The 12,091-nt window shown below is 53.4% G+C and overlaps 1 protein-coding gene across 1 annotated transcript in view; it reads right to left on the bottom strand.

Moving 5' to 3' along the window:
• PADI3 (peptidyl arginine deiminase 3) overlaps nt 1-12,091 on the bottom strand; it is a 28,701-nt gene that overhangs the window by 14,165 nt on the left and 2,445 nt on the right. The window contains exons 2-6 of the mRNA XM_059137268.1: nt 6,756-6,936; nt 4,379-4,451; nt 2,952-3,013; nt 1,856-1,973; nt 967-1,092 (exon numbers count right to left, since the gene is read on the bottom strand). Coding sequence (XP_058993251.1) covers nt 967-1,092; nt 1,856-1,973; nt 2,952-3,013; nt 4,379-4,451; nt 6,756-6,936 — 560 coding nt within the window. The remainder of the gene's footprint in view (nt 1-966; nt 1,093-1,855; nt 1,974-2,951; nt 3,014-4,378; nt 4,452-6,755; nt 6,937-12,091) is intronic.

The following is a 12,091-nucleotide window of genomic DNA, read 5'->3' as shown; positions in this document are numbered from 1 at the left end:
TTTGCCTTATATGCTTCTATCTTGTTTGGTCTTTTAAAATTTTTTTAATTTTCTAAAAAGATTTATTTTAGAGAGAGTCCACGTGTGTGAGTGGGGGGAGGGGCAGAGAGCAGAGGGAGAGAGAAAATCACAAGCAAGCTCCCCACTGAACGTGGAGCCGGATGTGGGGCTTGATCTCAGGACACTGAGGTCACGACTGGAGCCAAAACCAAGAGTCAACGCCCACCCCACTGCACCACCCAGGCGCCCCTTCTTTGAGCTTTTCAAAAATGAGTATTTTATTACTTGTATGCATTTGTATCTTTAAAAGGGATTCTATGTCCTTGCTCATACTGTGGCTCTGTAGAACAATTGTCATTGGTTTTGGGGGGAGATGCATGCTAAATTCTGCAGGGACAATAGCCATCGTGTCAGGGAGTGGCTTTATAATACAGAGAAAGCAAGAGAAGTGAACAGTGGTAATTGTTGAATCTGAGTGACTGACGTCCAAGGGATCATCACTGTTCCCTCTACTTTTCTGAGTGTTTGAAAGTTTTAATAAGAATTTCCAAACAGGCTTAAATTATATTTTTAAATATGTCTATTTAAGATTTTATTTATTTATTTGAGGGGGAGGGGCATAGGGAGAGGCAGAAGCAGACTCCCCGCTAAGCAGGGTGCCTGACTTGGGGCTTGATCCCAGGACCCTGAGATCACGACCTGAGCTAAGGGCAGGCGCTTAACTGACTGAGCCACCCAGGTGCCCCTGAATGTATTTTAATTTATCCAATCAAACGACCCTGGGCCATGGCTGTGTGGGGACGCCAGCCCACCTGTTTCAGAGTTTCCCCATCTGACCATGTTTCCTTGCCCCCCAGGGCAGGCTGGAAGCCAGAGCAGAGCCTGCCCTCTAGTCCAAAGTGGGGAAACTGAGACACCTCCCCCCTGGGCAGTGGGCACAGGGGCAGAGGATGGGCATGAACTCACCGCAGGCGTGGAAGACCCGTGCCCACTTGGCATCATAGCTGGAAGTGTGGAGGATGAGTCTGTGGTCATCGAAGAGGGCAGCAGGGCCTTGGGTCCTCAGGACCATGACGGACATGTCTTCCAGGTCTGTGGAACCAGAGAGGGCAGCAACTCCATGGGGCCCTGACATTCCGTGTCTTCTCCTCCTGCCCACCACACACCCCCCTCCCAGGGCAGAGGGTGCCAAGACTTGGGTCTCTGAGCCCCGGCTCTGCCCAGCCTGTGAAAATGCTAGAAACCGTCAAGAGAGCAAACCATGAGGACATCTGAAGCGTGTGCCACGCGAATGTGTCCGATCCTCTCTGGGCCTCCGCTCCCTCACCTGCCCAGAGCAACGGGAAGTGCAGATCGGCTTGCCCTTAACCCCGGGGACAGGTGAGAAGCTTGCGGTAGGTAGGCCACCTGGGTGGCACGCAGCTGAGAATCTGGTCTCAGTCCAAGCATCACTCCCTGCTGAAACCAGGCAGGCCCCTCCCTCCCCAAGCCTCAGTGCTCCCCAGTCTCAAATGAGGGACAGATGTGCCCACATTCCAGAGAAACTGTGACTGCCCGCTCCCCAGCCCACTATTGTGGTCTTCCTCATGGGGCTGTTGTGCGCAGTGCGGGACTGACTTAGGACGTGGGGCATCCTGAAATGCAGGCCCGGGGTGCCTGGTGGAGAGGCTGGATTTGGGGTGCGGATAGGAAGCTTTGGATCCACCACAGACAGGCTGGGAGGGGGTTAGCTGCCTGCATGAGGCAGGTTTTGAGCGACATCAAAGGGTGTCTGGGAGCTGGAACCCTGGCCCCCGGTGCTCCCTCCAGTGCAACCTACGGCATCGCTGAGCAGTGACCCGGGGCACCCCCTTACCTTGCAGGCAGTGCACCTGCTGGTCTCGGTTGTCCTGGTCATAACAGTTCAGATTGTCCCTGTCGCAGTTCACCAGCAGGATGGCTCCATACCCGCCGGGCCCCCAGACCCAATCCCGCTGCCAATGGCAAAGCATAATTGGTGATGGGGCTGACAACTGTCCTCTGCCCCCGCCCGGCCACCTGCTGGCCAGCCTCCTGACCCCCGTCTCCTCCTCCCTGCCCTCCCTGCGAGGACAGGTACACGCTCACGGAAGCACTTCCTGCACCAGACGCAGCCGTGGCTCCAGACTGCCCACACCAGCATTTCCAAACTACAGAGAGGTCTTTCATGGCCAAATGCAGTGTGGCTTGGGCCAATGTCCTATTTCTCACCAACTTCCTGATTACAGATCTGTTCCCGGCTGCGGGCCTTGGCTCCCGCTCGTCCCTCCACCTGGAATCGCCTCCCTCTCGCATCGCTTTAGAGCCTAGTTCAAGCGGACTTCAAAGGAAGTCTTCTTTGTTCACAAAGCCCACCGGGACCTTCTGCTCAGATCTCCCAATGTGTTGAGTGCCACAACAGTTCAGCCCAAAGTTCTTTGACAGCCTCATATTTGGCAGAGTTCCCCTTTCTCCTAGATCAGAAGATTGGCATGCCAGGAAGGGGGCCACCTCTGGCCCGCTGCCTGTTTTTGTAAATAAAGTTTTATTGAAATAGTCACATCCATTGAATTGGCTAAAGCTCTTTCACACTACAATGGCAGAATTGAAGAGTTGCAACAGAGACACTTTGCAATGCCTGAAATATTTACTATCTTACATTTACAGAAAAAGTTTGCTGACCCCTGAGCTAGACTGACATTCCAGAAGGACTTTTCCCCATAAAGCAAGGCGTAGCCCAGTCCTGGGCATGTATATACTTGATAATTCTTGGTAATGATTTTTCTCCTGGTGAAAGAACACCCCCAGCCATGCCTGCTTCCCATTTGGCTCTCCCAACCTCGGCACCAGCTAGGAGGCAGGGGGATACTTGTAATGGCCTTGCCCCTCCTAACCCAGACTAGGTCAATGCTAACCTCCATGCTCCTTTCTGGGTCCAGGTTGAGTCACCCTACCTTGTCCACAAAGCTCCTATTCTGCCTGCCCTCACAGTTCAGGTCACAATCCAGAGCGATGTCTGTAAGGGGAAGACAGAGTGTGAGTCACTATGGGGTTCCCAGGAGTCCGACACAAGTCCTATAATGCACATTTTGCCTCTAACAATGCCTCCTGCAGACAGAGCATTTTCAGCTTTCTTGCTAAGTGCTTTGCAAGTGCTTGTATCCATGCAAACTCCCACCCACCATCCAGGAGCTCCCAATTCCACATCTTTGGCAATGCTAAGTATTAAGCATCTTTCTATTTAGGTTCTGGTCACTGGGACTTTCTCTTCTGTGAATTGTTTGTTCATAGTCTTTGCCTGTTTTGTTAGTTTATGTTTTTTTCCTATTGATTGGAGTTCTCCATAATCTGTGTGTACCAAATCAGCTGTATGCATTGCAAATTTCTTCTTGCAGTCCATAATCAGACTCCCCCCCCCCCTGCTTTTTGATTAATGTAAGCTCTGTGCCCAAGGTGTGGGTTGAACTCACAACCCTGAGTTCAAGATTCATGTGCTCTGTGGACTGAGCCAACCAGGCAGCACCATAGTTTGACTTTTTTTTTTTTTAAGATTTTATTTATTTATTTGACAGAGAGAGATCACAAGCAGGCAGAGAGGCAGGCAGAGAGAGGAGGAGGCAGGCTCCCCACCAAACAGAGAGCCCGATGTGGGGCTCGATCCCAGGACCCTGGGATCATGACCTGAGCCGAAGGCAGTGGCCCAATCCACTGAGCCACCTAGGCGCCCCCATAGTTTGACTTTTTGCTTGTCTTCTGTTGTGTAAAAGTTTTAAAATTTAGTACAGTCTAATTTATCATTGCCCTATCTTCAGGTTCACTGGTCCTCTCTCCAGCTGTGTCAAGTCTACCACCAGGAGCATTTTTTAAAAAATCTGTTACCATGATTTTTAGTTCTAGCATTTCCATTTGACACCTTATAGTTTTTCTCTCTCTGTTGAAATTCCCCACCTGTTCATTCATGTTATCTACCTTTTCCTTTATTGTATTAATCAATCTGAGTTACTATGCACAGAGTTTACATGTCAATTTGTGTTCAACTGGCACAAAACTCTTAAGGTGGAAAAGCAAGGTCCAGGCCTGGACTATGTCTCCCTTTGCTTCCAAAAGGAGGGAGTGTAGAGGCATGCCTGTGTCCACCTGCACAAGCACAGAAGATCTCTAGAAGGATGCTGGGCTTGGGGAAATGGAAGTCTTAGTTTGGGAGAAAGGGAAGCTTACTTTTCCATATATATACTCTTTTATCCCATTAGAATTTTTAAAAATATACCCTTATTTGAATTTTTAAAATAAAATGAGTTGATGTTTGTAAAAAGACCCCTGTTCCTTGACATTCCAAGCCACCCCCACCCTTGGCCCAGGCCCTTGCAGGGCCCCAACTTACCAACACAGGTGAGGTAGAGCACCGCATAGGCCAGGGGCAGGGGCTCATGGCTGGAGTGGTAGGAAATCTGAACCTGTAGAGTAGAGAAATGGGCTTAGAGTCAAGCTGGCAGAAGCCAGTATCTCCCACCCCAAAGGACAGGTCTTGGGGTCTAGCAGGACAGAGAGAGGGTCTCAGGAAGCTCTGTGCACTGAAGTTGAGTTTACCAACCCAGCTCTTCTGTTAGTCTCTGTGCCATTTATTTTTCCATGCCTTGTTTGGCCCATCTGTAAAATGGGACCATTTTTGAGGGATTCCCTGGAGACCCAGGCCCCTGTGCTGCCAATGACTACCATGTGTCTTGGCCAAGCCCCTGCTCCCCTTTGGATCTCTGTTTTGCTGCTCATAAACTGAGGAGGTCTCTGACTGTGTAGGGTTTAGGGACCCTCTCTTATCTGGGGGATTCAGATAGGTTTGGTCTTGAGCTCAGCGCCTCTGGGTTCTTTGACCTTGGCTGAGGTCCCTCACCTTTCTGAGCTGTCTGTTTTCCTCATCTGCAGAACAGCAAGCATATGGGTCCCTGCTGCCCACAGAGGATTATAGTGCCGCTGAGAAACAATGCACGTACCGGACTGACCCTATAGGAAGGGCCCCAGACATGCCTGCTACTGTTCATAGAGGGCAGGTGGCATCATGTGAGCTGCTCCAGAGCTCTGGGCTCAGATTCCGGATCCACCACTTGTGACTATCCTGGGAAGAGTCACTAGCCCTCTCCGGGCCTCAATGTCCCCTGCTGTAAAGTAGGGATAATAATAGTCCCTACCGCAGAGGGTTGATTGTAGGCTGTGACCATCAAAGAAGGATGGTGGGTGACATGCTCGGCGCCGTGCTTGGCCACGGCAAGCCCCGATAGCTGTTAAAGGCTGATTTGACCATGACTGATGAGAACACAGCTTCAGGCCCACGTGTCAAAGCTCCTTCAACCCACTGCTCTCTGTTTGCACGGAAGCTCCTGATGGGGGTCCCTCAGCTCTGTCAGAAGGCTCAGGATCTTACAGGGGCCATTCACCCCTCAGTGCTGGGAACCCCAAAATCCTGCAATCACTGACCCCCAACTGTCAAGCCTGAGTTGGGGCTCAGTGGTCTCAGGCACACAGTTACCTGGATCCAGGGCAAAGATGGGGGAAGGGGAGGGGCAGGACACTCTGACCCTCCTCAGTTCGTTTGGTCTTTGGCATCCACATGGCCCCCAGCTTGGCAGGGCACCCAGGAGGAGCCCCTCACCGGCTGGCTGGTCCTCTTGCCCCAGGGACTCTATCCTGAAGCTCACCAACTCTGCTACTCACTAGATCTGCTGACTTTTGGTAACTGGTTTCGGTTTCCTTGTCTGTAAAATGAGTTCATTTACCTGTCCTCCTGCATCACAGAGCTCCGTGGAGGGGCTCATCTCAGATACGTGGGTGGGAAAAGACAAGGGGGTGATGAAGGGAACCTGCCCCCCAGATGCCAGGCAGTTCTGTGCAGAACACAGCTACTCTGAACCTTGGCGGCCCCACCAATGGGATGGAGATCAGACCCTGCCTCTCGCAGCTGCTGTGAGGCCTGTGTGAGCTCATGGCTGTCCAGGGCGTGGCATGTGGTCAGTGGTCCTTAAAAGGTCAGTTTTTTGCAACACCGCCCTTTGTGTGGAGTGGAAACCTGTCACTCCCACGTAACAAGCTACTTCCCATGACCCCTTTAAGGGGGCATCACCTGGGCCAAGCTCCAGGGCCACCCCATTTCTTTCCTCTTTTAAATGCCCCCTGCCCTGAGGCCAGAACCCTGCCTACAGCTGGGGCTTGTTAAACTCACCTTTGGTGGCTGAATGAGGAGAGGAAGGGAAGTTACCTGCCCAGGAAGGGAAGGAAGTCAGGGAGCAGGTGGATTAGGAGGTGAGGCACCGTGTAGAAGGGAGCCTCCCCATCACTGGTATCCCCCATTTCTGCTTTCTCTCCTTCATTCAGGGTGGCAGAGATCTCCTAATCAACCCTCAGCCTGCAGATGGGGAAACTGAGGCCTGACCCAGAGAAACGGGGACACCTCCCTTCACCAGGGTCTTGGGAAACAAGAAAAGGAGCCCACGTTGACTCATGTTCCACCCACCCTACACCAGCACCCGGAGGGAAGGTGCTGTGATCATCCCCATTTTACAGACGGGGAAACCGAGGTCCAGAGGGCTGATGTGACTTGCCAGCAGACACACAGTTTATGTCTGTAAGCTGCAGGGCTGGCTAGTTCCAGGGGCAGGTACTTACCCATCACGCTACCCTGCCGTCTGGGTAAGTAGAGGGTGCCGGCCCTTGTGGAGCTAGATCATGACCCCACCCCCCCCCCACCTTGGACCAGGGGTCCTGCTCACATGACTGTCATTGAGGTCGTTGCTGGGTGAGTTCATGACCACGATGATCTCCAACCCCGTATCAAAGTGCCACCGCCTGGTGTCCGCGCGCTCCCGGCCCCTCTCCACACTAGGAGAGATGTAGATATCCACGCCGGGGGTCCCATAGACCTCGAACATCTCTGTGCCCTCAGGTACCGACCTGGGAAGGACAAGAAGCCATGGGAAGTTCTAGAGGGATGCAATAGCTCTTCAGATGCTTGAGCTTTGGCTCAAACTCTTGCTTCCTCCAGGAAGCCCTCCCTGACCACCCCAATCCTCTCAGATCCCCACAGCAAGCTCCTGGGAGTGAAGCCTGGACCCCACACGAATGCATTCACAATCTCACATTCCCAGGTTCTGTGTTCATTAACATTTCCCTTGTGAGTTATTTTAACTCCCAACAAAACCACAAGCTCTTTGAAAGTTAGGACCCAATTGAGTACTTTATAATCCCCCGGTGCCAAGCTGGGCACGAGGAGCTCAGGGGACACCAGCCAGCAAATGGACCCCAGTGCAACTCTAAGACCACGGCTTTAAGAGAAGTCTCCCCCTCAAGGTCCCAACGCATCCCTCTTTAGCGGGTGAGACGTCCTCTGGGAGTTCCCTAGGGAAGGGCAGTAAATCTTGTGGCGTGCCCACCATGTGCCGAGTGCCTTGTAGTTCCTGGCTCCTTTTATTCTTACAAGTCTGCAAAGTGAGTGGTACCATCTCTAATGCAAAGGTTAGAAACTGAGGCTCAGAGAGATCAAGTACCAAGCCCAAGATCACACAGCATTGAATGGCACAGCCAGGTTTGCCTTGCGTCTCTGACCCAGAGCCCCTGCTTCTCCGTGGCGCTGCAGAAACTGGGAAACTGGGCCAGATTCAGTCAAACAACCCGTCATTATCTGTACGGTTAAAAAAAGTCTATGTCATTTGGCCCTGGGACTACATGTCCCCCACCCCACCTCCAGCTAGTCCGGAGTCCTGTTTGGAATCAGTCTGTTCACCCTCTGATTGTCTGTAGGGTGCCTGGGGCGCCCACTGTGCCCAGAGGTATTGCCAGACCGAGGCAGATACACCCACTGCTCTCCCCACTGCCCCAGTAACTTCCATCCCATCGGGGAGTTAAAAACAGCCCTGCCCGGGGCAGCCAGATGGGGCTTATGGCCAGGAAGTCAGTGGTCAGTGGAATCCCAAGTAGGGACAGGCCACTGTGAGCCAGAGGGACCAGAAGGCTTCCTGGAGGAAGCAGCATACACATGTGCTTGGGGGATAACAGGAGCAGACATTTGTTGAGCTCTGGCTATATGCTAGCCCGGTGCCAGGTTCTTAGGTCTATTACATCACGTAATCCTTTCAATAAACCTAGGAGACGCAGACTACCATGGTCTCCCATTTTACAGATAGGGAAACAGAGGTTAAGTAAACCGCCCAAGGTCATGGAGCTAGTAAGTGGCAAGGCCCAAGCCTTCATCCTCACTGTGGCCCTGGGAGGAGGGATTATTACTCCCACTTACACGTGGGGAAACAGAAGCTCAGGACGAGCAAGAGACTTCCCCACATTAGCACAGCCGGCGCTTCGACTCCAGGCCCTTTCCCCTTCTCTGCCCCACTGGGAGGAGAGCAGACCTCCTTCAATACACCCTCTTCACTCCTCCACCAGTGGGATCCTGATACTTCTCAAAAGGCTTTTTTTTTAATAAATAAAGAAATAAGCCAAGCCCAAGCTCCACTTCAGGAGGCGGGTCCCAGCCCAGGGCGTGGCCCTCCCAGGTGTCCTCACCAGCGGGGCGGGGCCAGCACACCTGCTTCTCCGCCCAAGGAGGGCTGCTAGATTTAGCAAACATAAATAGAGAACACCCAGATTTCAGATAAACAGCGAATAGTTATTTTAGTCTAAGGACGTCCCATGCGATATTTGGGACAAGCTTACAATAAAAAAATATTCATTATCGGAATTTCAAATTTAACTAGGCATCCTGGATTTTATCTGGCAACCCTATTCCCAAAGCCTGTAATTTGCAGGGCTGGTGGTACCCTGGGTCCTGTTGTGCCCTGGGTGTGGGAGCCAGGCCCATCACGGGACATAAAGAATCTGGACAGAGAAGCATGGGGGCACAGAGACAGAGAAAGACAAAGAGATGTAGAAGAACCCAGAGAGAGGGAGGGCCAGAAAGACAGAGACACATGGAGATAGACTGGGTATGAAGGACCCCCCACCCCACTACAGGGGGCACCCTCAGCCCCACTCCCTGAGTCACCTGGCCTCCAGCTCCCCAGGAGGTTTATACACTTTCCATGAAACTTCCCCCAACCCCAAACTGCTGCTTGGACCCTGGGTGCCCGTGAGCTCGAGGTGAACAGCTTGATGATCCTTTTGGTATGGGACCCCACCCAGCTCCCCTGCCCCAGCCCCTGGGTTTGGGGTACCTCCCTGTATGAGGCACCAGGGATCCGATGAAGATCCTGCCAGGCCTGGGGGGAAGATGCTGAGAGCCCCGTGGTGCCAGGACCAGAGTCAAGAGTCAGATTCTAGACTGGGCTGGGTCGCACATAGGCCAGATGACCCTGAGAAATTACCCGGCCTCCCTACAAAGTGGAATGATGACACCCATTTGGTCAACCTCACGGGCAATTGCAAGGCTCACATGAGATCATGGGGAAGGCTTGGAAAACCGCCCATCCGAGACGGGGGAAGGGTGACAGTCAAGTAAATTATGAAACGGGAAATGAGCAGACAGAGGCAGGTTGAGAGGGTGGACTGGGGGGGCTGGGGGGCAGCTTCCTGGAGAGAGGCCGGGGAACCAAGGACAAGGAGGAGAAACATCTGAGGGGAATTACTTTCACAGTGAAGCCTTAGGAGGTCAAGGGTAAACTCAGGCTATCACGGGGAGCCAGCAAAAGTTCTTGATCAGGAGGGGCAACACCTTGGAGCTGAGGGGAGGGGGTTAAGCCTGTGGGCGTGGGCGAGCTGGGTCCAAATCCCAGCCCCACCACCCACTGGGTATGTGACCTTGAGGGAGAGGCTTGGTCTCCCTCTGCCTCAGTGTCTCCGTCTATAAAGTAGAGATTAAAGGAGTCAGTGCATGTAAATGCTTGAGACAAGTGAAAGTTAAAGGCACATGAATCCATGCCTTACTTTACTCCAGGGAAACTGAGGCCCAGAAGAGAAGGGACTAGAAGGTAGGGGTCCAGACTCCCCCAGTCCAGTGCTCACGCCCCATCAGGGAAGCTGTTAAGAAGATCAAAACGGTGGCTTCTGGGAGAAGAGCCTGCATCAGGTACAGGAGGGTCTGGATTTCCCATCTTGTGGAGGGCAGGGGAAGAAGCCAGAGGCTCAGCAGGAGCTGCCAGCATGTTGGGCTGCCCCAGGCCCAGCCCAGCTTTCCCTCACTGAGGCTGTCCACACACGGGATGGGCTGAAGCTCTTCCCCGCACTGAGCAGCTCCGGCCAGCCCAGGGGCCCACCTGCAGGCCCTACAAGCTCAGTTGACAAAGGGGGAGTGGAAGCATGCTACTGTGACCAACAGATCTGTTTTGTCAGAGACCGTGTGTGTCCTGCAGTGTAGGACTTCCAGTGCGAAGACCTAGAACGTCTTGGGCAAACCAGGACAACTAGTCACCATCACGGTGGCCAACCTCAGACCTATCTGTTGAAAATGCAGAGTCCAGACCCAGCTGTGCTGTTGGCAGGGTCCCCAGAACCTGTCCTTCAAGCCACACTGATGTCTTGTGACGTCTGAGAACCATGGCTAAGGGTGCGCTGTCTCCCTGGGCAGCATGGGAAGGTCTCAGGGTGAGCCCACCTTGTCCTAGGAATCAAGACAAGTCAGGTCTTCCTTTTTGCTCTATGTCACCCCTCAATGGTGAGGACGATGATGTGACAATGGTGACAGAGGTATCCCCACAGCCACACGCTGTCGGTCCTATTATCCCCACTGTACAGGTGAGGGAACAAGGCCAGAGATGACAGGTGACTGGCCCAGAGTCACACAGCGGGTCGGTGATGGAGCTGGGACTCAACCCCTGCTCCTCTGCAAACCCAAACCCATCCTCCCCTTTCATGGGCTCAGGGTCTTGGCCTCTGGGAAAACGAAACCAGACATTTCAGAGCCAAAAAACTGATGGGAAAGGTCTTTGTGGCTGAAACAGACAGGTTGACGAGATGACCACCATGGTCCCCACTGACGTGGCCCACGGGGCCAGAGAACATCAAGGCCCAGACAGCTCGGGCTCTGGGTGGCAGTACTCGTGGCCCCTCCCTGTTCAGCGAGGTTCTCAGGTCCCAAGTCCTCTGGCCTCACCATCACCAGGGTCAGAAGACCACGGCCCCTCCTTAGTCTCACATTCTTCCACTAAGAAAATGTACCCCTGAGAAATGGTGGCCCCATGAACCCTTTTCCTAAAGCCCAGGTCATTGGGAGATTTGGCGATGCACCAGCCTCCCAGGGCCCCGTTCTGCCCAGGCAGGTCAGCGCTCTCACACAGCACAAGCTGGGGGAAGCAGATGGAGAGCCACTTTGTCAAACCGGGGAGGGGGCCCAGACACCTCCGTGAGCAAAGCGTGCAACCCAGTGTTCAATGTCAGCCTCATCAGGGCCCATGAGGGGAAACTGAGGCCCAGGAAGGCACAGAAAGTGGCTCAAGATGAGGTAGCAAAGGATGACTGAGCTAGGATTAAAATGCAGGAATCCTGGCCCCCAGGTGCCCTCTGCCTTTTCACTCCATTGACCTGTCTCTGCTGAGCAAGAGGGGACAGGAGTTGTTCGCTTGTCCAACCAGGGCAGTGGTTTTCGACCCTGGCTACACATGTGTCCCCAGGGAGGTTCAGCACACCCGCGTGTCTCCCTCCCTTCCCTTTCCCCCTAGAACTCTCTGCTCAGGAAACCCCAACCCCCTTAACAAGTCAGGGTCGTCTCCCACTCAACGGAAGGCAAGAAGACAGGGTTCAGTCCACTGCCACAGACAGAGTACCCCAATGGTCTTGCCTGCGCTCATCCTTCAAGGCTCTGGTTGGGGCCCTTCCTCCAGAAAACCTGCCCTGACTGCTTGGCTTATGTTCCTTTCTCTTTTCTCATTGCCTCTTCCTCCCAGTAGGGCTTAGAGGTTGTACCCATCTTGTGGATGGCGGGTGTGGAGACACTTGAGGCTGTCCGCTGTCCGAAGGGCTGGGACAGAGCCTTAAGATGATGATGAAGACGAAGGAGGAGGGAGGGGGAGGAGGAGGAGGAGGACGGGAAGGTGGCGGTAATGGAAGGGGTGGTGGCAGTCACCATAATAGACTGCCCACCACGGGCCCGGCATCACCTATGTGCTCCACACACACAGTCTCA

Source organism: Mustela lutreola, chromosome 10 (genome assembly GCF_030435805.1).
Source record: "Mustela lutreola isolate mMusLut2 chromosome 10, mMusLut2.pri, whole genome shotgun sequence".
In the NCBI taxonomy this organism is placed as follows: Eukaryota; Metazoa; Chordata; class Mammalia; order Carnivora; family Mustelidae; genus Mustela; species Mustela lutreola.
Note: the sequence above shows the minus strand (reverse complement) of the source record. Positions and strands in the feature narration are given on the sequence as shown.